This window comes from Neovison vison, chromosome 6 (assembly GCF_020171115.1).
Source record: "Neovison vison isolate M4711 chromosome 6, ASM_NN_V1, whole genome shotgun sequence".
Lineage (NCBI taxonomy): Eukaryota > Metazoa > Chordata > Mammalia > Carnivora > Mustelidae > Neogale > Neogale vison.
Window position 1 is genome coordinate 164,083,877 of NC_058096.1, and position 26,449 is coordinate 164,110,325.

General features: G+C 44.5%; 1 protein-coding gene across 2 annotated transcripts in view; it reads right to left on the reverse strand.

Annotated features, from left to right (window-relative positions):
• Window positions 1-26,449, reverse strand: part of ALDH1L1 (aldehyde dehydrogenase 1 family member L1) — a 124,871-nt gene that overhangs the window by 7,328 nt on the left and 91,094 nt on the right. For both annotated transcript variants that reach the window (XM_044252859.1, XM_044252858.1), the window contains 6 exons: window positions 22,536-22,641; window positions 21,114-21,201; window positions 7,206-7,299; window positions 4,749-4,848; window positions 3,352-3,450; window positions 440-605 (listed from right to left, as the gene is read on the reverse strand). In XM_044252859.1, coding sequence (XP_044108794.1) covers window positions 440-605; window positions 3,352-3,450; window positions 4,749-4,848; window positions 7,206-7,299; window positions 21,114-21,201; window positions 22,536-22,641 — 653 coding nt within the window. The remainder of the gene's footprint in view (window positions 1-439; window positions 606-3,351; window positions 3,451-4,748; window positions 4,849-7,205; window positions 7,300-21,113; window positions 21,202-22,535; window positions 22,642-26,449) is intronic.

The window sequence follows — 26,449 nt, forward strand, 5'->3', positions numbered from 1 at the left end:
AAGTGCTCCAAGTTCAGGATATACCTGGGGCTATACCTCCATTCAAGGCACAGGTGGAAATGGAGGTTCAGCGAAAAGTGACCACTGAGAAGTAACAGTGAAGACAGAAAGCTATGGAAGCCAGTGCCATGGAATCCACGGGAGGAAAGAACTTCAAGGATGCAGAGATATTTAAGGCAAATCAAAGTCCCCTAATAAACCAGCACTGACTAGATTTTAGAACTGGTGTCTTCACCTTGCCAGTATAACACCTGGTCTGGCTGGGATCCAAATAGCCAAGGACACCACAGCCAATGTCCCGAATAAGCTCTGAGGTCTGGGAGCCTAACCATGGAGTTTGTGGAGTTCAGACACCTGCAGTTAGAGTGGGGAAGGAGACCAGAGGCCATGCTACCTGCCCTCCAGTTCACCCCAGTAAGCCAGAAGTGCTATGACTGACCTGGCCGAGAAACTTGTCTCCCACCACAGACCAGCGTGGCCCCTTCCTCCACACCATGCTGGCAGTACTCTACCAGCTTCTGCAGGTGGGCTTCGTGGTTCTGCGGCCCATGGTTGGTGTCCCGGTCTAGAGGGTTGCCAATCTTCATCTTCCTTACCTCTTCCACCTGTGGAGAGTCCTCCCAGTCAGGTCCTGATCAGGTACCATGGTTTCTGTTGATATTCCCAACCTGACCCGCCTAACAGGTTTGCATGCTTGGTGACCAGCCACTGGGCCCTGAAGAAAGTCTACACACCCTCAGGACAGTCTCAATTCTGGTTACAGATCTTCCTTCAAGGCTGAAACACCAAATGCCTCTAATGTACAAAGAGACAAGCCTAGCATCAGGCAGGCTGAGAAAACAGAGGTGTCCAGGGATAGGGTGAGGCCCAGACATAGGTCAGCAAAGAGTGTGTCCCTATAGTGGTCCTGTACCCAGCTTCATAGGCTGAGAAGCTGAGAGATCACTTGTCTGGGCCCTCCAGAATATGGAGTGGGGGTGGGGCAGGGAGATACATGTCCTGCCACAGTGCCCTGGTGACAAGAGTAGGAGACTAAGTGGAAGGGTCTGGGCCTTGAGTCCATCCACTCCTGCTCCCACAACTTCCTGCTTCAAAGCCCAGCTTCAAGGTCCCCTCCTCTGGAAAGGCTTCCCTGTTGCCTCAGCCAGCCTAAATGTAAGTCTAGGCTTTTCCCCTTGGAGACATGGGTTTTAGACTCCATAAAAGATGTGCTACATGGTATCTGATGGATTCTGGGGCTGGATGCAGAGAGTCAGAGAAGTCCCTGAATATGGGATGCTGTGCGATGGAAAAGAACTTAGACGGCACTACCAGTGGGAGGTAGACATCAGACCTTCTGGACTCCTGGCTGGGGTTCACCCCTCTTGTTTTTGCCACCTCTCTCCAGGTTTCTTCCTCAGTTTCTTAAGATCAAACAAGGTCATCTCCACCCTCACTGTAGATGCCTCAAGGTCAGGCTTGACTGGCTGCCTCCTCCTCTGAGACCAGGGCTCCTTCACCCCTCCGCTCTATACCCCCCAGCCAGGCCTAATCAGAAGACACTCAAGCCCCCAAGGACCAGCCCCTACCCTCTCACCAAGGACCCCTTAGCTCTTCTGTGCTGAAGAGAGTCCCTATCCCTGCTGTGCTCCCCTTCCCTGTTCCCACCTGGCCACCAACCCTTCCCTACCCCCAGCTCCATCCCTAGGATGCCAAGAGTAATAATGCTGAGTGTCCTGGATGTGCCTCTCACTTCCCATATTAGGGAGCTGAAACTCCCCTGACAGTTCTCCTGGGACTCTGACCCCTATCCTCACCCTGTGGGGGTTTCATGACTCCTTTGCAGACCTGGAGGGGGCTGGGGCTTGCCCAGCTATGTTCTCCACAACTACATCCATTCAGTGAGCTGCCCCCTCATAGGCCCTCCATCATGACTTCCCACCTGTGCCCCAGATTCAGCTAGTCCTATACTGGGCCTGTCACAGCAAAGGACTCGTTCAGCCAGGCTGCCCGGCTCCCAAACTACAGTGGGTTATGCATTGTATTCACTTCTCACGGAGATAGGTTTGAATCTGAGCTAACTTGTGACTTGTTTCGGCAGGCAGAATGTGGCAGAAGCAAACTTGAGAGGTCCCAAGAAATCTTTACACTCCTGTTCTCCCTCCTAGAAGTCCTACCATTGGTCCTGCATGTGTCTGAGCACACACTACAGGATGAAGGACTGCAGGGACAAAGAAGAGCCATTCCAACGCAGCCACCAAGCGCCCCCGCCGACTACAGATGCATGAGCAAGTTCAGACGAACCTAGGCTGGTGCCCACAGTGCCCACCCACAAGACCATGACTGCATGGATGGCTGTTAGCCCAAGCCACCAAGTGGCAGAAGCTATTAAACTCCCTTCTAGAAACCCTGTTTCTTTCCTCACTGCCTTTCATATTTTTATTCGTTATCCAAGACCCCCGCCAGAACTCCTTCCTCACAGCTGCCTCGCCTTGACCCAGTCCTGCTCTGTCTTTTTCCCTGGCTTCCTAAATACAGTTTTTTACACCAGCATGCAGGGGCTGTGTTCCAACAGCTTCTCTCATATCTGCTGGGATCAGACTCTGCTTGCCAGGATGTGGAGAAGGATTCTTGGCTGAAGTTTAGCCAACCGGAGCTCTGTAGGCCCTACAATCACTGAATGAACCAGGGATGGACTTGGGACCCAGTGACACCAACCAACATCCTCCCCACAGCTTTTTCCAACAGAGCCAGTGGGGCAGAGTAATCTCCCCTTTGTTCCTGTCTTGTAAGAATGCAGGAGAGACTGTGAGTGCCACACCCCACCCTCTTTGAGAGTACCCACCTGCCTCTCACAGCTGCTGGCCCCAGGTCCCAGGGAGACCTCTGCTGGCCCATGAACACTCACAGCCAGAAACTGTTGACAGGGGACAAATGCCTGGCCCCTTGACCCAAGGGGTACACCTAAGAGGTATCACTTGTGCTCCAGAGCTTCTATCTGTGGGTCAGGCTAGAGCTAGATGTCACTTTGCGACCAGACCTGTCTCTGTCCTCTTCTGGTCCCTCCCACCTCCCAGGCTTTCCCTGACAGCTCACCCCCTGTGAGCCACATGCACCTCAATCCCTGGCTTAGGGTTCACTGTTTGGGAGCTGACCTAGGACAGGCCTTTTTTGGCTAGGTCAGTGTGAGCTGCAGAGTTACCATTTCTTGCTGAAATAATAAAGACATGTGAAAAAAGATACAGTTTTGCCTGAGGGTTTCCTGATTCAGAAGGACAGTGTCCGACTCCACCTGATCCAGCCCTGCCTCCCTGCCCCCTACCCCTGAAGCATAGGTGGCCGTCCCAGTGAAGACTCTGCAGTAGAACTTACCACCTTCTGTACAAACTGGTCATGGATCGAGTCCTCTACAAATAGCCGTCCTGCTGCAATGCAGTTTTCCCCCTTGTTGAAGAAGACGGAGCTCATCCCCTTTGGAAAATGGATAAGGATGCTGGCTCACAACTGCTCCTGGGGTGCCAGCTCCCCACATCCCACCTACCCAGGCCCAGTTACCACCTCCTTATAGGGAAGGGTAGGAATGTGTGTCTCCAGTCTCCAGTGGGATGGCATCCCAGGCCCAGCCAGCAATGGACATACAGGCTCTACTCATTCTTTAGTCACCTCAAGAGAAGAGATGAGTCCCATCCCCTGGGGGGGACACCTGTGTTCACATTACAGAGAGTGGAGAACAAGAGGGAGTGGAGAGGAGACCCTGTACGCAGGCACGCTCCCTGGGGTGATACAGGAGGAGTCAGAGTCCACACTCTTGGGGCTGAGCCCGGAGAGTCTGTTAGCTTGGAGCAGGCAGCAGACGCAGGCAAAGGCAGGCAGGCAGCCCCCCGTCTTGGGAGGAACTGGGTGCCAGCCTAGGCCTGAGAGAACTCCTGGCAGCAGTCCAGAATAAGTGTCCTCAAAGGCTCAAGGGAGCCTGCATTTTGGACCTGGAAGCCCTATTTGGCGGGCAGGGGGCTGTGGGTACAAGGGAGGAGCGAGAGCTTGGCTCTCCTGGCAGCTGGGATTGCACTGCCCAATAACATGGCCTGGGCCTTTGGCCCTGAAGTAATGGCCTTGGCACTGGTGCCAAGACCCTTTGGAAATGGGCTTGCCTCTCTCAGTTTCCCTATCCGAAGCTGCACTCCCTTTTATGTCTATGCTGGGCATCACATTGTCCTCTAAGGCACAGCGAGACTTAGAGGGAATGAGGATATTTGGACACCTGGTTGAACCGACTTGTTCCCACAGGTATGGAAAGGGAGACCAAGGCATAACAATGACAATGACAACATGAACAAAAGAACCACTGACACACAGCACCCGCCACATCTTCTTAGCCCTTCAGACTTCGTAGCTTGTTGAATCCCAGTAATAACCATAGGCGTATTCTCCCTATGATACAGGTGAGAACACGAAGCCCAGAAACATTGAGTAACTTGCCTGAGGCTGCCCAGTGAGTCAGTGGAGGAGCTGGGCAAGTGGACATGGGAAAAAAAGAAAAGTTGTCATGCTGATTTCAGAACAGATGGAACTGTGGCTTACATTTATCATTCTGTGAAGCTGATCTCAGTAATTCTGATAGTTATGAAACTTCTTGAGAAATTTGTTTCCTGGAAGGTATATATCATTCCTTGTCCCCTAGGTCACTTCCTGCCAGTCTAGGCCAAATGTGTGAGTTTGGCTGTAGAATCAGAGATGGGGGCCCCACCTCCACCCCCCAGGCAGGCCCTCACCATCTGCACAGCCTTGCTGAGGTCACAGTCAGCAAAGATGATGAGGGGCGACTTCCCTCCCAGCTCCAGGGACACCTTCTTCACGTTACTCAGGGCGCAGCTGAAAGGGACAGAGATTGGTACAGTAGGGCTGGGTCCTTGGGAGACTGAGACATGGGGGTTCCAGGTGGAGGGGCCAAGGGAAGCTGCAAAGCATGCTTTGCTCAAAGAGCAAGCAGGGGGTCAGAAGGAGTTTCTCCCCACTCCCATGCTCATCAGCTCTCCCTAACTCCCTCCCCTTGCCACAATGCTGCCTTTTTCCTCTTCCACACCCAGGCCCGCACCCACCGCAGGGCCTTTGCTCACACAGCCCTCTCTGGATCACTCCTCCTTCAGGCATCCTCAAAGCTCATCCTTCACTTCCTTCTGGGTTCTGCTCTGTCCCTTGCTGGGGTACCTCCCTGACTGCCCCCTATAAGTGGCATGCCCCTGTGCTCTGTGCCTGCTGTACTATGCTGCATGTTTTATTTGTGTCCATCCCTACCCATCAAAGCTTAAATCCCACCGGGGCAGGCAGGCGTTTGTCTGGTCAATTCACTGGATGTTAGTAAACATCCAGTGAATAAACCAAACACAGAACCATTCCCCAGTTGGGCCAGCTGCCGTGCCACAGGGACTCTAGCACTTCAGATTTTCAATGACACGTGCAAACAGAGAGAAGCCAGGAATCCTGTGCATGCTACATGGTGGGCACAAAGTGGACTCACTGATACTGTCCTCTCAAGGGACACCCAAAGGACTGGGCCAGGGAAAGACAGGCATGGCACAGGGTTGGGGGGGGGCGTGCTCCTCACTCAGGACTGACCCAGGAAGAGGGCTTCCATCTCAGGCACCAACCACAGAAGGCTTGAAAAGTCCCCAGAAGATGGCAGTCCCACATTAACAGGATGTCCCAAGCCCTCCTGCCCTGTAGTCCTCAGACCTGCCATTTACTGAGTCCTCTCTCTGGCCTTAACACACATGCCTATACAGCACTGGGGAGACCAGCTAGCTTTTGAATAATGACAGGTAAATAAGCCACTGTGGCTGCTTGCAACTACCCTTCCCACTGTGTCCATCAGTCCTGCACCAAGTCAGCCTCCCTCTCTTCAATGTTGAGGTTTGCTCTCCTGCACTCAAAATGAAGCAGTACAGCTCCATCTGGCCTCCTCACAGGCTGTGACATCAGCTTCTACTGACCCTAAAGGCACTCTACCAGCCACACTGGCCATGGCTCCTGACCCAGAAGAGGATCCCATGTAAAGCTGTTGTGATCAAGCATGGCACCACTCAGAGTCCAGGATGCACCCTGGCTCACAAAGTGGGTGTGGGGTCAAGAGGTGAGAATCCCATCTTGTGGTGCACAGATGGGCTCATGGAGAGCAGGGTCAGAGGCTGCAGAAGAGTCCAGGGAGAAGGAACACTGCTCTGCACTGGGTACTACAAGGAGATGTTGTTTTAACAGGAAAGAAGCCTTTCTCCTCATGGAATTTTCATGGCATAGCTGGACTTCCCAAGGGAGAGCTCAAGCACGAGTCTTGCAACAGAGAAAGAGGGTGGTCACATGAGCTCAGAGAAAAGCTGCAGTATGCCCAACAGAAGCCTCAGCTCCTCTCTATTTGTCCTTTTCACTAAAGTACAGATGCCTGGAATCCACCCCCTAGAATTCAGCTTCAGTGGGGTGGGGCTCAGGCATCCCACAGTTGTTTTGGGGATGCCAGGGTTACAAGGTACTATGTTGTGGTCCAGCCCTCTCCAAGCTCATCAGCTACATAGACCAGTACCACGGAACATGCAAACTACCTTTGCTGAAGTTATGGGGAAACTGAGGCCTGGAAGGGTCAGGGCTAGGCTCTAGTCATTATCATGAATTAGTGACAGAGCCAGGAACACAACCCCAGCTGCCTGAGGCAAGTCCAAGGAGTAAGAGATGAGAGGATGTTCTAGAACAGAGCTGTCCAATAGAGTAGAGCAAGCACCTCAAATACCAGCCACATATGTAATGACAATTCTATTGTAGCCACTAAAAAACTAAATTAAATTTCTTTTAGTTTTAAAAGAAAACTAAAAAGAAACCAATGACATTAATTCTAACATATTTTATTTAACCCAATTAATAAAAAATATCATTTCAACTTGCAATCAATATAAGAAGTTATTAACAAGGCACTTTGTATACTAAGTTTTCAAAATCCGGTGGACCTTTTACATTTGAAGCACATCTCAGTACAGAGCAGCTCTGTCACACTTGTGCTGGTGGCCCCAAATTTCACTGAGTCTTCAGCAGTCCCCTGGTCTGAGTGTGCTCCACAGAGCAGCTGCACCAGCCTCACCAAGAGCTTGTCAGAAACCCAGACACAGAGTCCCAACCTGCGTGAAGCTTATACACAGCACTGTCCACATCCCAACACTGTGATCAGAAGTACTTCAACCACCTACCTCTTCATGATGTGTTTTCCCACCTCTGTGGAACCTGTGAACCCAATTTTCCGCACATCAGGATGGTCTGAGAGTCTCTGGCCAATCAGCGAGCCTGTAGTGAAGAGTGGACAAGGGGTCAGGGGGCTGCCAGGTGCTGAGGGGGAGGTACAAGCTCCACCACCCTCCACATGTCCATCTTGAGGCTAGAATTCTGGGCACTGCACCCCAAGTGCTTAGTGCCCTCAGTCCCAGGGCTCACTGTGCCTCATTGCCTGTCATGGGCAGAATTGTGTCCCCTCAAAATTCATTATGTTAAAGTTGTAACCCCCAGTACCTCACATCTGACTGTATTTGGAGACAAGGTCTTTAAAGAGGTGATTAAGTTAAATGAGGCCATCTTCTCTTTTATTCAACACACACTATCTCCTCAGCTGATCTCACCCTGGCCCACCTCTTCAAATGCCATCTCCAGACACATCATCCTCTAAATGTGTCTGGGATCTGGATCCATTTGTGATTCCTCTGACTGTTCAGCATCCTTACTTGGATATCTAACAGCCTCTCAAATACAACATATTCAAAACCAAACTCTAAATCTTTCCCCAGATGTGCTCCTCCTCCAGGTTCTCCATTTCAGTAAACAACCTCTCCTTGAAACCATTTTTTGAAGCCAAGAACCTGGGAGTCAGTCCTGACAGTTCCCTCCCCACCTTGTCAACTGCCCAGTCCTGGGCTTCTCCACCCACCCAATCCCTTCGTTTCCACTGCTCCCTTGTCTCCAAGCTCATAAAACTGCATGTGCCCAGGTGAATCTGTGAAGATTTTGGTTTAGTAGGTTTGGAGTGGGATACTTGCATCCTCCCTATATAGTTAAAGTTCTATATATCATTAAAGCTCCAAATATAGTGAAATCTCTATAAGTGATGTTTTTGAAGATTTACTTATTCATTTTAGAGAAAGAGGAAGCACAAATGTGGGAAGGGGCAGAGGGAGAGAATCTTCAAGCAGACTCCCCACTGACTGCAGAGTCCAACACAGGGCTCCATCCCACAATACATGAGATCATGACCTAAGCTGAAACCAAGAGTCAGATGCTTAACCGACTAAGCCACCCAGATGCCACAGGTCTCTAAGTGATTATGATACTAATTCCATTCCACCATTCTTGTTAAAAAGAAAATAACTGCTTGTGAGATAAATATTTGCAAAAGATGTATCTGATAAAAGGACTGTTATCCAAAATACACAAAGAGCTCAACAATAAGAAAATAAACAACCCAATTAAAAAATAGGCCAAATATCTGTACACACACCTCATCAAAAAAGATAAACAGATGGCAAATGAGATATATAAAGATGCTCAACATATATTATTAGAGATTACAAATTAAAACAACACAACACACTTATTAAAATGGCCAAAATCCAAAAAGCTGACAACACCAGATGCTGGAGAGAATACGGAGCAAAAGGAATTCCCATTAATGGTTGATGAGAATGCAAAATGGTACAACTGCTTTGGAAGACAGATTGGCCATTTCTTACAAAAGTAAACATAACCTTACTATAAGATCCATCCATCACACCCCTTGGTACTTACCAAGTGAGTTGAAAACTTGTCTACATAAAACACTGCACACAGATGTTATTAGCAGCTTTATTCATAGCTGCCAAAACATGGAACAAACTGATATGTCCTTCAGTAGGTGAACAGATAAATCACCTGTGGTACATCCAGACAATGGAATATTATTATTCAGATTAAAAAGAAATGAGCTATCAAGCTATGAAAAGATATGGAAGAAACTTAAATGCATATTACTAAGTGCAAGAAGCCAACCTGTAAAGACTATATACCATATGACCCCAACTATATGACATTCTGGAAAAAGAAAAACTATGGAGATAGTTAAAGACTGGTGGCTTCCAAGGACTGGAGGGAGGGAGAGATGAGTAGACGGAGCACAGGGAAGTTTTAGGGCAGTGACATGATTCTGTATACCACAATGGTAGAGGCATGTCACTATATATTTGTCACGAATGTACAACACTAAGTGTAAATCCTAATGAAAACTGTGTACTTTGAGTGATAATGACATGTCAGTGTAAGTTTGTCACTTGTTACAAGCCTACCACTCTGGCATAGGATGTTGGTAGTGAAGGAGGCTGTGTGCATAAGGGGTGTGGGGTATAAGGAAGCTCTCTACACTTTCAACTCAATATTTCTGTGAACCTTAAACTGCTCTGAAAAATAGTGTTTTTACTATTATTACTACTAACAACAATAATATCACTGTTATAGGCTAGAAATATTTATGAGAAGGTATCATGTATCAGATTACAAAGAAATTCTCCATTTTAAAGATTTTCCGTTTAAGTAATCTCTACACCCAATGTGGAGCTAGAACTCACAGTTCTGAGATCAAGAGCTGCATGCTCCTCTGACTGACCGGGCCAGGTGCCACAGAAAACTTCCATTTCAGAAAGCACTGTGTACAACTATTATGGGTTAGGTTGTATCTTACCCCATTCATATGTTGATATCCTAACCCCTAGGCCCTCATAATGTGACTTTATTTGCTCTCTCGTTAGTGGTACTTTGTTATAGCAGCACTAGCAAACAAATACATGGGCCATATTCTCTAATCATGACCTAATAAAACTAGAAATATAAGAAGAGAATTTTAGAAAAAATAAACGTGAAAATTCCTTTAGTCTTCTTTCTTACTGCATCAGAGAAGATAACAGAACTACAGTTGCATGTTAATTTGGAATAACAAAAATAGAGGAGCCAAGACGGTGGAGTATGGGACCCCATTTTAACTGGTCCCCTGAATTTAGCTGGATATCTACCAAACTATTCTGAACACCCATGAAATCAGTCTGAGGTGTAAGAATATATATTTGGATCTTTACAATCAGATAAGCACTGTTTTTTGCAAGGTAGGAAGTGCAGAGTCACAAATCTGTAGGGAGGTATCAGAAGATAAACAGAAGGGGGAGGGAGGCACCATAAGCTGGTGCATGGTAAGTGATATAACACCAGAGCACAAAATCAGAACCTTTAGAAATCTGCTCTAAGGAGTGACATCCCCCCCCCCAAAAAAAAAAGTGACATCCCTCTTGGAAAGGAACAGGCAAAATTCTAGGAGAGCATTATGGTCTCGGGATAGAAGCCTCAGAGCCAAAGGGGCTTCCTGAACTGGCAACGAGCAGTGAAGCCAGGAAGCAGCTTATGGTTAGTGAGCCCAGGAATGGTTTCTCAGCTCAGATCACCATAAACTGCAAGCCAGCCTGGTTGAGAACTGCTCTTCTCTTGAACAGCCTGAAAAAATCAGGAGCCTGGGCCCACAACCAGGCAAAAACTTACAGAGCTGTAGAGGCTGGGAAAGGGTTTTAGAGCAGTGCTCACACAGGATCCAGGGGCTGTGGGTGAGAGGGTGAGCCCACAATCGCTCATGGTTTTAGAAGCACAAAGGTCAGCACCAGGCCTGGGTCCCTCGGACAACCTCTGAGTCACTGCAGGGGAGGCTGTGGTTTTCAGTGGCGCATACAGAAAAGGAGACTGTTTGCCCTGGAGGGTTTATTAAAGAGTGCAGACTGTGAATTTTCTGCTCCAGGCCAGAGGTTTGGGTGTGGTCATTTTTGCTCTACCTTTCGGGAGAAGCACAAAAAACTGCCACAGAACAAAAGCACAAGAAGACTAGTTTCCACTGAATCCATTTCCTGATGGGGGCAGGGTAACTCCACGCACACAGGGTTGCCTGAGAAACAGCATGCCATACTCCTCCCCCAACAGGCTGGAAGAACAAGAGGACAACAACCTTACAGACCCCATAAGACTGTAAAATCCCAACACCAGGGGAAAATAGTATGGTGAGCTCCAGGTGTTGCCTCACAGCTTATTTTTCAGATTTAACTCTCTTTTCTTTGTTTTCTTTCTCTTATGCTTTTCCTCTGTTTTATTCTTTTTACCTTTTTCTTGTTTCAGTTAGATGTTTATTATATCAACTTGTAATTCATAGTAGCTTTTTAACTTGTATTTTTTCACACCTGTATGTTTTTATAGGCATATGCTCTTTTGTAGTTCTTTCTTTACTATTCAATTTTACATATATATGTAATATATATACATAAAATTACAAGAAAAGTAAAACTTTTATATACAGATATAAAAGTTTTATTTTCATATAAGATATATATATATACATACATATACTTTTACTTTCAAATATATGTATATAAAAATTTTACTTTCATATATATATAAAAGTTTTACTTTCCTTTTAATTTTGGGAAATAGTGTTCTCTAACACATGAACCAAAATACACACAGGAACAACTGAAACACCCTGCTTTGTCCACACTGAAAGATTATAGCTCCCCTTCCCTCATCCCCCCTTTTTAAAATTTTTTAATTTAATAGATTTTATTCTTGTGTTTCATTCTGGATTTGTCTTATCAGTGATGGCTTCTCGCTGCTCTGGATTTAACTAGGGTACACCTTGCTTGGGTCATGGTTGATATTTTGGACTCTACTCCTTCACTCAACCATCCCCCAACAGAATGACTAGGAGGAGAAACTCTCAACAAAGAAAATAACCAGAGACAATGTAATCTACCATAGAACTAATGGATATGGATATAAGCAATGTGTCAGAGAGAGAATTCAGGATCGCAATCATGACAACAATAGCTAGGATTGAAAGAAGCATTAGTGAAAATAAAGAATCTCTAAGAGCATAATGAGATCTAATCAGACCATAGAAAAACTTGCTATGAATGAGATGCAGTCTAAATTGGATGTTGTAACAGCTAGGGTAAATGAGGCAGAAGAGAGAATTAATGATCTAGAAGACAAGCTGATAGAAAGGAGGAAGCTGAGGAAAATAGGGACAGGTAGCTAGTAGCACCTAAGAAAAGAATTGCAGAGATTAATGATGCCATGAAATGTTCCAGGGTCAAAATTATTGGGATCCCCAAGGGAGTGGAGGGGGAGGCAGCTAGAAGGCATATTTGAGGAAATGATAGCTGAGAACTTCCCTAATCTGGGAAAGGAAACAAGCATTCCTGTCTAAGAGGCAGAGAAGGTCCCTCCCAAAATCAATAAATAGATCAACACCCCAACATACAAGCTTGTGAAGCTTGCAAATTTTACAGCCAAGGAAGCAGTCCTGAGAATAGCCAGGGAGTGGAGGTTCCTTACATATGGAGGGAGGAACATCAGAATAACATCAGACCAGTCCACAGAAACATGGAAAGCCAAGAAAGAGCTGGAAGGACATATTCAGACTACTAAGTGAAAAGAACATGAAGCCAAGAATACTTTACCCACCAAGGCTGTCATTCAGAATGGACGGAGAGATCAAGAGCTTTCAGGAAAGGAGAAACTGAAAGAATATGCAACTGCTAAGCCAGCCCTGTAAGAAATATTAAGGGGGATTCTGTAAACGAAGAGAAACACCAACAATCACATAGACAAAAAAGAAAAAAAAATCTATAGAAAAAGGGACTTTATAGGCATTACAAAAGCACTAAATTCTTATTTCAATAGGTACTCTAAAAGGAAATGGGCTGAATGCTCCCATCAAAAGACATACGATTTCAGATTGGATAAAAAAGCAAGACCCATCCATGTTGTCTAAAAGAGACTCATATTGAATCTAAAGACACTTCCAGATTGAAATTGAGGGGATGGAGAACTATCTACCATGCTAATGAACCTCAAAAGAAAGCTGAGGTAGCAACCTTCGTATCAGAAAATTTTGATTTTTAGCCAAAGACCATAATAAGAGATGTAGAGGAACACTATATTATACTTAAAGGTTCTATACAGTAAGAAGATACAACAATTGTAAACATCTATGCCTCCAACATGGAAGCAGCCAATTTTATCAACCGACTAATAATGAAATGAAAATAAAGAAACATATTGATAATAATACAGTAATAGTAGGAGACTTCAACCTCCACTCACAGCATCAGACAGATCATTTAAGCAAAAGATCAAAAAGAAATAAGACTACTGAAGGACACATTGGACCAGATGGACTTTGTAGATATATAAAGAACATTCCATCCTAAAACAACAAAATACTCATTCTTCCCAAGGGGACATGGAACCACATACTAGATCATAAATCAGGTCTAAACCAGTTCCAAAAGATTGGGATTATTCTCTGCATATTTTAAGACCACATGCTTTGAAACTGGAACTCAATCACAAGAAAACATTTGGAAGGAATTCAAACACTTGGAAGTTAAAGAGCATCTTGCTAAAGAATGATTGGGTCAACCAGGAAATTAAAGAAGAATGTGAACAATTCATGGAAACTAATGAGAGTGAAAACACACCGGTCCAAAACCCATGGGATATGGCAAAAGTGGTCCTAAGGGGGAAATACATAGCCATCCAAGCCTCTCTCAAAAAATTGGAAAAATCCCAAATGCACAAGCTAACATTACACCTAAAAGACCTGCAGAAAGAACAGCAAAGAAAGCCTAAACCAAGCAGATGAGAAATAATAAAGATTAGAGCAGAAATCAATGAAACAGAAACCAGAAAAATAGTAGAACAGAACAATGAAACTAGAAGCTGCTTCCACAAAAGAATTAATAAAATTGATAAACCTCAGGCCAGAGTTATCCAAAAAAGAGAGAGAGAGAGAGAAAAAATGGACCCAAATTAATAAAATCAAGAATGAAAGGGAAGAAATCACACCTAACAACAAGGAAATAGAAACAACTATTAGAAATTATTACCAGCAACTATATGTCAACAAATAAAGCAATCTGGAAAAAACGGAAGCCTTCCTGGAAACTTATAAACTATCCACACTGAAACAAGAAAAGATATACAATCTGAACAGAACAATAAGCAGCAAGGAAGTTGAAAGAGTAATCAAAACACATGAGTCCAGGGCTTCCCAAGGAAATACTACCAAACACTTAAGGAAGAAATTACACCAATTCTACTGAAGCTGTTTCAAAAGACAGAAATAGAAGAAAAACTTTCATACTTGTTCTATGAGGCCAGCATTACTCTGACCCCCCAAACAGGCAAAGACCCCATCAAAAAGGAGAATTTCAGATCAATATCACTGATGAACATGCATGCCAAAATACTCAACAGCATCCTACAGTACATTATTAGTACAGTACAGTACATCATTCTACCAACAGCATCCAACAGTACATTAGAAGTATTATCAACCAAAAACAGGTGGGATTTATTCCTGGGATGCAAGGTTGCTTCAACATTTGCAAATCAATCAACATAATAAAGCATTTAATAAAAGAAAACATAAGAACAGTATGATTCTCTCAACTGATGGAAAAAAGCATTTGACAAAATACAGCCTCCTTTCCTGATTAAAACTCTTCAAAGTGTAGAGAAAGAAGGAACATACCACAATTGTCATAAAAACCATCTATGAAAAGTCCATAGAGAATGACATTCTCAATGGGGGAAAACTGAGAGCTTTTCTCCTGAGGTCGGGAACATGACAGGGATGCCCACTCTCACCACAAGCTATTCAACAGAAGTCCTAGCCTCAGCAATCGGACAACAAAGAGAAATAAAATACACATTCAAATTGGCAAGGAAGAAGTCAAACTTTCTCTCTTTCCAGATGATATGAGACTATGTGGAAAACCCAAAAGACTCAACCCACAAATTACTATAACTCATACAGCAATTCAGTAATGTGGCAGGATACAAAATCAATACATAGAAATGAATTGCATTTCTATATACTAAGAATGTAACTGAAGAAAGAGAAATTAAGGAATTGATTCCATTTACAATAGCACCAAAAACCCATAAGATACCAGGAATAAATCTAACCAAAGATGTGAAGGGTCTATACTCCACAAACTACAGAACACTTATGAAAGAAATTGAGCAAGACACAAACAGATGGAAAAATATCCCATACACATGGTTGGCAGAATAAACACTGTTAAAATGTCTGTTCTGCCCAGAGCAATCTATACTCTCAATGCCATTCATATCATCCATCTCAAGTACCATTGGCATTTTTCAAAGAACTGGGAGAAACAATCCTAAAAGTTGGATGGAACCCAAAAAGACCCTGAATTGACAGGGGAATGTTGAAAAAGAAAACAAAAGCTTGAAGTATCACAAGCTGTATTACATGTACAAGCTGTATTACAAAGCTGTGCTCATCAAGACAGCATAGTATTGGCACAAAAACAGACATATAGATCAATGGAAGAGACCACAGACCGCAGAAATGGACCCTCAACTAATGGTCAACTAATCTTCAACAAATCAGGAAAAAATATCTAATGGAAAAAAAGTCTCTTCAATAAATGGTGCTCGGAAAATTGGACAGACACATGCAGAAGAATGAAAGTGCACCACTCCCTTATACCATACATGAAGACAAACTTAAAATTCATGAAAGACCTCAATGTGACACAGGAAATCCATCCAAATCCTGGAAAACATAGGCAGTAACCTCTCTGACATAAGCCACAGCAGCTTCTTTCAAGACACATCTCCAAAGGCAAGGGAAACAAAAGCAAACATGAACTTTTGGGACTTCATCAAGATAAAAAGATTCTGCACAGCAAAGGAAACAGTTACCAAAACTAAGAGGCAGGCCACAGAATGGGAGAAGATATTTGTAAATGACACTACAGATGGCATCTAAGATCTATAAAGAACTTCTCAAAGTCAACACCCAAAACACAAATAACCCAGTCAAGAAATGGGCAGAACACATGAACAGACACTTCAAAGAAGACATACAAATAGCTAACAGACACATGAAAAAATGTTCAGCATCATTAGCCATCAAGGAAATTCAAATCAAAAGAGACTATGGACTCTGAAAAACAATCTGAGGGTTATGAAGGGGTGGGGGGGTGGGAGGTTGGGGGAGCCAGGTGATGGGTATTAAGGAGAGCACTTATTGCATGGAGCACTGGGTGTGGTGCAAAAACAATGAATTCTGTTACGCTGAAAAAAAAATAAAAAAAAAACACATTGAGATACCACCTTACACCAGTTAGAATCCCCAAAATTAACAAGACAGGAAACAACGCGTGTTGGTGAGGATGTGGAGAAAGGGGAACCCTCTTACACTGTTGGTAGGAATCCAAGCTGGTGCAGCCACTCTGGAAAACAGTATGGAGGTTCCTCAAGACATTAAAAATAGAGCTACCCTACAACCCAGGAGTTGTACTACTAGGTATTTATCCCAAAGATACAGTTGTAGTGAAAAAGAAGGGGCACATGCACCCAATGTTCATAGCAACAATGTCCACAATAGTCAAATTGTGGAAGGAGATGAGATATCCTTAAACAGATGAATGAATAAAAAGATGTGGTTCATATATATAATGGAATATTACTCAGCCATCAGAAAGGATGAGTACTTAACATTTGCATTGACAGGGATGGAATTGGAGGGGATTATGGTAAGTGGAATAAGTCAAACAGAGAAAGACAATTATCATATGGTTTTACTCATATGTGGAACAGAAGGAATAGCATGGAGGACATTAGGGGAAGAGAGGGAAACCTGAAGGGGAAGAAATCCAAGAGGAAGATAAACCATGAGATACTCTGAATTCTAGGAAACAAACTGAGGTTTACAGAAAGAAGGGGGTGTGGGAGGATGGGGTAGCTACATGATGAGTATTAAGGAGGGCAGGTGTTATGATGAGCACTGCGTGTTATATGCAACTAATGAATCAGTGAACAGAATTTTTAAAATCTTTAAAAATAAAAATTTTAAAAATTGAAAACGTTAGCTTAAAAAATAATAAAATTATGGGGACGCCTGGGTGGTTCAGTTGGTTGAGCAGCTGCCTTTGGCTCAGGTCATGATCCCGGCATGCTGGGATCGAGTCCCACATCGGGTTTCTTGCTCCACAGGGAGCCCGCTTCTCCCTCTGACTCTGCCTTCCACTCTGTCTGCCTGTGCTCGCTCTTGCTCTCTCTCTGACAAATAAATAAAAAAAATCTTTAAAAATAATAATGATAATAAAAGTATGAACACAAGTTCAAAGGGTATTCCCCCCCCCCAAAAAAAATGTAATGAGGATGGCGTCACTTCTGAAGGCTAACATGAGGAGTGCTGTTGACAATTCCCAGCAAAATAGGGGTCACTGCTGAAAATCATTAAAAAAAAAATTTAAAGTCTCTGAAAATTTTCTTAAATTTCCATATAGCAAGTGAAGAAACATTTATTCAAGTTCATCTACTAAATCTCAGGAGGAACAACGAGAGTCTGTGATACTTGTACTATGAACAATTCTCTCCCTCCACATCTCCCCTCTCCCTCCACATGATGGAAACTCCACCCCAGGTAGGTATGGACATTAAGGTAGAGTTCCTCTCCTCCAGCTGCTAGTTCAGGGATATGACACTTTACTAAGAGGGGGCAGTCCATCACCATTTTTCTTCTCCTCCAACTCTGTGTTTTAGAAGCCAAATTCCTGGTAAGTATGGCCTCTACCCAGTCCCCATTCATTAAGTGAAGGCTCTACCCTGGATGTGGCAGGTTGAGACTATTGGAAACTTATCTGTTTCCTCATAGGGCCCAACATCTGAAGCAGTGGTTCTGAGATTTTGGGTGGGCAAGAACAGAGATACTAACTTTATTTGAAACTGTGGGGGAAGTTCAAATATAAGGGTATTTGAAAAACAATGGAGATTTTGGGGGTGAGCAATTAAGAGAAGGCTGACAGCTCTATGACAGAAATGAGGTAAACTACAGTTAGTTTACCAGAGAGAACCAGGGAAGTGCTCTCTGGGTAAGAACAAACCTCAAAGCATGGCCTCAATAATTACCCCTGCAAAGGGTTCCAAATTTAATTGGATCATTTGTAGAGCAATCTATGACCCAGAGCATTGTTGAAAACACTAGAGCAAGAAGATTGTAGTTAATGGAGCTGAACTGCTGACTGTGATACCAAAGGGGGCACATAGCTTAACAGGGAGACCAGGGGAAAAGAGTCAAAGAGAGCCCCACTAAAACTGCTGTCATCTTGTGCTCAAGGCTGTGCTCCCTGAGGAGTGACATCACTGGCTATACACCATAGGGAAAACAGACTTCACTTAAATAGCCTAGCCAAGTCACTGAAAACATAAACAAGCAAATAATGAAAACAAGGGAAAGGGAAAAAGAGGGTCAATATCCAGAGTTGGCACAATATATTACCTAAATTATCCAGCTTTTAACAAAGGGAGCTATGATGCAAGCAAAGAAATAGAAAAGTGTAACCCATCAGGAGAAAATAAATAAATAAATAAATAAATAAGAAGGCAATACAAGTTGAGGGGGGCCAGATTAACAAAGATTTCAAAGTAGCCATTATGAGTGTGTTCAAATGACTAAAGGAAACCATGCATAAAGGAAGCTAGGATGGCAATGTCTCATCAAGTAGACAATAATCAATAAATTAAGCAAAAACAGGTAGAAATTCTGCAACTAGAAAATACAGTAACTGAGTAAGAAATTCATTAGAGGGGCTCAACAGTAGGATTGAACCCGCAGAAGAAAGACTCCATGAACTTGAGGATAGTTAGAGAATATGTAATCTAAAGAAGATAAAGGAAAAAAAATTAATGAATAGAGCCTCAGAGGAGAGTGGGTTACCATTAAGCATACTGACATATGTATAATGAGAGTACCTGAAGGTGAGGAGAAAAAATCAGAGGAAAATGTTAGAGTAAATAATGGCTGAAAACTTTCCAAACTTGATGAAAAATAGTCTAAAAATCCATGAAATTCAATGAATTCCATGTAAAATAACCATAAGAAGACCCACTCCCAAATGCATCTTAGTAAAAATGGTGAAAAATACAAAGCAGTAAATAAAAATGACTCATTGTATATAAAAGAATCCCAATAAGATTAATAGCTGACTTCTTATCAGAAACAATAGAGGCCCAGAGGGAGTGAGATGATACATTTGAAATACTGAAAGAACAAAACTGCCAACCAAGAATCTTATATGCAGCAGTTATCTTTCAAAAATAAAGGCAAAATAAAGACATTTCCAGATAAACAAAACTTAGATAATTTGTTGCCAGCAGACTCACATTAAGAGAAATCTACCAAAGGAAGTTCTTCGAGTTAAAAGCAAGTCACACAGGCAATAATCTGAATCCACCAGAGTGCACCAGTAAAGGTAATTATATAATTATAAAAGCTTAAATGAATATTTCCTTTTCTTTCTTAACTAAGCTAAAAAGCAATTGTATAGAATAATATGTATATAATTGTATTGTTAGATTTCTAACGAATACAAATGAAATATACTTGACAATAATAGCAGAAAGGAGGTAGTAAGGAAATGGAGTAAGAAAGTAGCAACAGAGTAATTCAAGAACAGGAACAAATAAAGAGAACCAGAAATGTAAATGAGGTTAATACAGCAAACACTGTAATTATATATTTTCACTCCTTTCTTTTTAACTTCTTCCATAGACATAAAATTATATAAAGTTATAGCAATGTAACAGTGATAAGTACACAAAAATATGTGACAAAACATCACAGAAAGGGAGAAGGGATACTACAGTTAGGTAGGAATAGCATTTTTTCACTGGGATTAAGTTAGCATAAATCTGAAGTATTTTTTGATGACTTAGGAAGCATATGGTAAATCCTAGAGTAACCAGTGGGAAAAAACTAAAAACTATAGAGTGAAAAATCATTAAAAGAATTAAAATGTTACACTAGAAAATATTCACTCAATGTAAAGAAAACCGTAGAAGAGAAATAAAAACAAAAGACAGGAGACAAAGAAAGCAAAAAGTAAAATTGCAGACATAAATCCAATTCTATCAAGTCACACAGGCAATAATAACAGTAAATATTATATCAATAATAACAGTAAATATGAATGAATAAAACAATCCAGTCAGAAAGCCAGAGACTGTCACATGGGATCAAAACAAGATCCAAGTATCTGCTGTCCAAGGAAACATCAGATAAAGATAGGTTGCAAGTTAAAGGACGAAAAGAATATATCATACAAACAAAAACCATAAGAAAGCTGGAGTAGCTATGCTAATATCAGATGAAGTAGACTATAAGACAAAAATATTATGAAAAAGAAAGAGGGACATTTATATAATAATGAAAATGTCAATCAAAAGGTAGGAGATGTAATCAAAGCTCTCTTTGAATGATTAACGTATTTAAATGACAAAAGCAGAAATAAATGAATTAAACTTTCAACTCAAAAAGATACAAAAAAAAACACACAGGCGAACAGAGTAGGAAATAATAATGAAAGCAGAGAAAAAAACAGAATAGCAATGGAATGGGTAAAGAAATTTGAGGGCTCTTTTGTTTTTGAGGGAAGTATGGGGACAAACAAACACTTTTCACAAATTTAATCAATATTAAAAGAGAAAGAAAAACTGTGAAGTATAAAGGGGATACTCTAACAATCAAAGGGAGACTCAAAAAGTAATTACTTATAAGACATTATTAATATAACTCTAGGTCAATATATTTTAAAATGTGTGCAAGAAGAGACAACTTTTCCAATAAACTAGACTACTAACCACAGAAGAAACTAAAAAAGCAATTCATGTAATACCTCCCCAGATGCCCTAAGCCTAGATAAATTCTCAAACTTCCAAGGGCAGATAATTCCCAAGTTATATACTTTATGCCAGAGCACATATAGACATAAAAAAAGAAAAGGAAAACATTTGGGGAAGCATTTTAAAGCTAGAACACTTTCAGGTGTGTGCCTATCCCACCACAGGAGAGGGCGTCTCCTCATCAGGCTGGCCACGTCCACTGGATCACTGTGTCCCTGGTTGCTCTGCCCCAATAGAGTACCTCATGCAGCAAGCCCTGTTCTGACCAAGAAAATCTCCAGCTGCCTGGAGCCCTGGCACCCCCAGATGCCCATGTCCACATTCCTTACCAGATCCCGGGAGGATGTTGACCACACCCTTTGGAATGCCAGCCTTCAAGGTCAACTCTGCAAACTTCAAGGCTGTGAGTGGGGTCACCTGAGGAGACAGGAAAGAAGACTGGGTCAGGAGGGATTGGGAAGTGAGGTTCTTCCATCCTCTCCCAGCAGCCTAGATAGCAAGCAGGGAGAAGCAGTCATGGCAGGAAGACCATCGAGGTAAGCGCCATCATAGTGGGTACTGCCAACCCAGCCAGCTTCCCCCATGGCTCCAGTGGAAAGCAGGGAGTAAGGCCTGCTTCCTCATGTACCTTCTAGTGTCTTCTCCTGGCAGGCTCCAGCTCTGTAGCCAGGACTGGCCTCTTCCTAAATGTTCATACCCCCTTCACTCGGGCAGTGGGGAGTCCCAGGACAGCCTGGATGCACCTCAGTGCTGGATTCTGATTACCTCCTCATTGCTGGAGGCCGTTCCTCTCCTCTTGGCCTGCCAGCAGCCATTCCTCTTCGGGCCCAGGTAATATTCCTTGTAAAGGTTGGCTTGTGCCCCACCTACCAGTGAGCCTCAGAGTCACCACATTTGTGGGGTGCTGGCCCTGGGAGAGCAGAGGCTTGTCGGGGTCTCTTCCAGGGACAATTGCCTGGATCTGTGCACACCACCACAACGCTAACAGAGGAGTTATGGGTCAACTCATAGGGTTGCTGTGATGCTCAAGAAGCAAATATATGCAAATTTTTAGTATAATTTGTTATATATTAAAATGCTTTAGGAGTTCCTGACTCAGTGTGAATACTGTAAATGTCAACTGTTGTTATTGCTGGTTTTTAAATTATAATACTTTTAGAGCCAAATTGCCCCAAAGCAGCCAGGGGAGCAAGAGACCTCTGGGGCACACTGTCCAGAGCCCCATGATAGAGCATCTCGCCTTCAGGTCCTAACACCACTGGGGGCAGGTAGGGGAGGGGCTGCTACTGCAGCTGAGGCTCATTCAGAGAGTGTCCTCATCCCAGGGGGACCCTGCTCAGGCCCTTCCAGACTGTCTGAGTGACCCCAAGGTCCTATCTTTGTAGCTTCTCTATAAGGAACTGGGCTTCAGTCTCAGAGCATGAGGCCTGGACAAGGGTTACCAAACAGGGTTTCTGCTCCCCCCAACCCAGAGTTCTGGCACCTGTGGAGAAATCCCTGACTGCTTACCAAGCAGCTATAGGTACAGGGTTGGCTAACCTGACAGCCACTCTACCGCTGAAAGAACAGACTGCCTACAGCCCCCACTGGTCCCTGCCGCATGCTGCCTCTGACAGAATGGGACCCACAGAAGGCCAACCTTCATCAACAGTACTGCTCCTCTCTTGGGGAGAAACCAGTCCTGGGTGGACACCTGTCTCCTTTATAGGGTGCTTACCAATACCCTCTACAGCCCACATGCCCACACCCACCTGGGCAGGCTTGATCACCACTGTGTTCCCAGCAGCCAGGCAGGCAGCTGTCTTCCAGGAGAGCATCATCAGGGGGTAGTTCCAGGGGATGACGATGCCACAGACCCTGCCATACAAAAGAAGAGGGACTCTGTCTCTCCATGCAGCCTGAGGGCCGGAGTGCACCTCCCAGTGTCTTCTCTCCCAAGTCGACACCCACTCAGCTGTGCTCCACTCACTCCACAACACTCCACTTCAATCCACTCCACTCCACCCCACTATAGGCTTCCTGATATGGAGCCAAAGGTCCCTGAGAGATAGCTCATCCCTGGCTTACCAGTCCCTGATGGGGCAGTATGTTCAATCTGGGGATGATGACGGGGAAGTTTCTGATGAGAGCTGTAAGACCTGATTAAGGACAGCTGAGTAGGGTGTGACACCAGGCAATGGGGGAGGGGATGGCAGGCAGGACCTGGTAGAAGGCCAAGGATCACACAGGCAGTCTGAGAGGGTATGGGAGAGGGTTGGGATCACACAGTGGGCCAGGAGGAAGCGGATGAGGGTCTTCCTAGGCTTGAGGCCAGGGGTGAGTCCCATGGAGAGAAGAAAGCAGTCAGCCTGAGAGGCCTGATAAGACTTGCCTGCTGTGCATTAAGACATGGTACCATCAGTATCTCCATCAAGGGGAGGCCCCACAGTCCTGGGGGGCCTAATGATGACATGTGTGGTCCTAGCAGGCATGTGGCCCTGCTTTCCCCTAACTCCTGTAAGAGGCGGGCACTATCTTCATCAGTGTCAGACAATTACTGAGCCCCTCCACACAAGAGCTCCGCACAGGCTACGTGACTTGTTTCTTCATTATCATATTCATGATCATCATCACCATCAGAACATTTCCCCAAAAGATGACTTCTTAGCTAAGCCCAGGAGAGGGGAAGAGTGTGGATGGATTCTGAGGGCAGGGTCAACAGGGCCTGCACACCATCCTGGGAGCAATGGGGTGCACTGAGGGTTTAGGAGAACCGCTCCTACCCCCAGTACACCCAGCAGGGTGAGACAGCAGAGGAAGCACAGTGAGTGTTCCCAGGGAAGGGGGTGAGGTCATCAGGGTTGTGAAGGCTCCAAAGTAAAAAAGACGTCAGGGAAGTCCCACTGTCTTGGCTGATCCGTGCTCCCCAAAATTCACATGTTGAAATCCTAACTCTAGGAATTAGGGTTGTTCCAGATGTAATTAGTTAAGATGAGGTCTTACTCGAATAGGGTGGGTACTTAACCCAAAATGACTGGTGCCTTTATAAAAACAAGGCCATGTGAAGAGTTAGACAAGCAGGAGGAGAACATGATGTGAACATGAGGGCAGAGATAGAGAGACACCAAAGACTGCCGATAAGGCCCAGAAGCTAGGGGAGAGGGCTGGAGCAGATCCTCCCTCACACTCTCAGAAGAAACCAACCTTCTGACACCTGTATCTAGAAACTCCAGCCCCAGAATGCCGAGACAGTAAATGCATGCTGTTTGAGCCATCTGGTTTGGGTACTTTGTTACAACAGCCCTAGCAAACTCATACACCTGCTGATATAGGGAAAACCTTCCGCCCCCGCCCCCATCTCACTGGGAGGCTCAGCATCAGCATCCTCCTCAGTCTGACAGGACAGACTCCCTGAGAGGCACGTGGAAGATCAGTGACCTTTCAGACTCATGTGTCTGGCAGCCAGTGTTCACCTGGGTCCTGGTATCCCAGCCCAGCCCCTCTCATAGCCTGTGCCAGAGGAAGGGGCTCTAAGTACTCTGGACCTGCAGGGCTCTCGCTCAGCACTCTGACACCTTGGCTGGGGGGTTCTGGGGTTGTCCTGGAGAACTCCCTCCATCTCATGTCCTCTGGGTGAAAGGCCAGATGGGCACCCCTGCCCTGGAGTCCATGCTATCTCCCCCTAGCCTTGCCCCTCTCCGTGGACTACAGGAGAGGGTTTACTGTGTCCACAGACCACTCTCCCAACAGGAGCCTCCCTCACTGGCAGGCCTGTCCTTCAGGACCTGGTGTGTCCATTTGTGTTCATTTCTGTTGATCCAAATGACATTTGAACCCCTTCTCCTGAAACACTCCCATGCTCTCCAGGAAGCTGAGTGGCTCTGACCACCGTCCAAAGGGGATGTGAGGTCCCTGCTGGTGGGTCATGGTGTCCTCCCGCTGTTGGGGGCACAGAGAATGTGGGAAGGCTGGCTGGGTGCTGACCACACTGGGGCTCTGACCCATCTTAAATGATTTGAGGACATTCCTCAGTGTGCTTTCCTCACACAAATTTCTCTTGGGCCTGCTTTTTGGGGTCCACCTAGCTCTGCCCCATGCCTTCACAGAGTTGCACACCATGCCCAGTAAGGATGCCACTCAGCAAGGACTGTGCTGGGTTCTGCTCTCATCGCCCCAGCAGAGCTGCTGGAAGAGCTCTCAGGCTGATCTCCTGGTGCACCTATGTCAGTGAGCCACCACAGCCATGCCTCCTGGTGGAGGTGCATCTGGGGACTGAATAGTCAATGCCAAGCTGCCTTTCACAAGGGTGGAGCCCCTCCACTGCCCTAAGGCAGTGTGAGGGGGCTTCTCTCTCCCTAGGCTATTGGGCCTCACTGCTGGGTGTAAATAATATCCCCCATCCCTAGTCTGTTCTGTGTACAGTGGACACTTGTCTTGCCCCTTGGAATTCCAGTTCCTATCTTTTGCCTATTTCTCTATTATTTCTTTTTGATTTTCTATTTTTTATAAACATATATTTTTATCCCCAGGGGTACAGGTCTGTGAATCGCCATGTTTACACACTTCACAGCACTCACCATAGCACATACCCTACCCAATGTCCATACCCCACCCCACTTCTCACAATCCCCCTCCCCCCAGCAACGCTCAGTTTGTTTTGTGAGATTAAGAGTCACTTATGGTTTGTCTCCCTCCTATCCCATCTTGTTTCATTTATTCTTCTCCTACCCCCATGTTGCATCACCACTTCCTCATATCAGGGAGATCATATGATAGTTGTCATTCTCCACTTGACTTATTTCGCTAAGCATGATACCCTCTAGTTCCAGCCACGTTGTCGCAAATGGCAAGATTTCATTTCTTTTGATGGCTGCATAGTATTCCATTGTGTATATATACCACATCTTCTTTGTCCATTCATCTGTTGATGGACATTTAGGTTCTTTCCATAGTTTGGCTATTGTGGACATTGCTGCTATAAACATTCGGGTGCACGTGCCCCTTTGGATCACTACGTTTGTATCTTTAGGGTAAATTCCCAGTAGTGCAATTGCTGGGTCATAGGGTAGTTCTATTTTCAACATTTTGAGGAACCTCCATGCTGTTTTCCAGAGTGGTTGCACCAGCTTGCATTCCCGCCAACAGTGTAGGAGGGTTCCCCTTTCTCCGCATCCTCGCCAGCATCTGTCATTTCCTGATTTGTTAATTTTAGCCATTCTGACTGGTGTGAGGAGATATCTCATTGTGGTTTTGATTTGTATTTCCCTGATACTGAGTGATATGGAGCACTTTTTCATGTGTCTGTTGGCCATCTGGATGTCTTCTTTGCAGAAATGTCTGTTCATGTCTTCTGCCCATTTCTTGATTGGATTATTTGTTCTTTGGGTGTTGAGTTTGCTAAGTTCTTTATAGATTTTGGACACTAGTCCTTTATCTGATATGTCATTTGCAAATATCTTCTCCCATTCTGTCAGTTGTCTTTTGGTTTTGTTAACTGTTTCCTTTGCTGTGCAAAAGCTTTTGATCTTGATAAAATCCCAATAGTTCATTTTTACCCTTGCTTCCCTTGCCTTTGGCGATGTTCCTAGGAAGATGTTGCTGTGGCTGAGGTCGAAGAGGTTGCTGCCTGTGTTCTCCTCAAGGATTATGATGGATTCGTTTCTCACATTGAGGTCCTTCATCCATT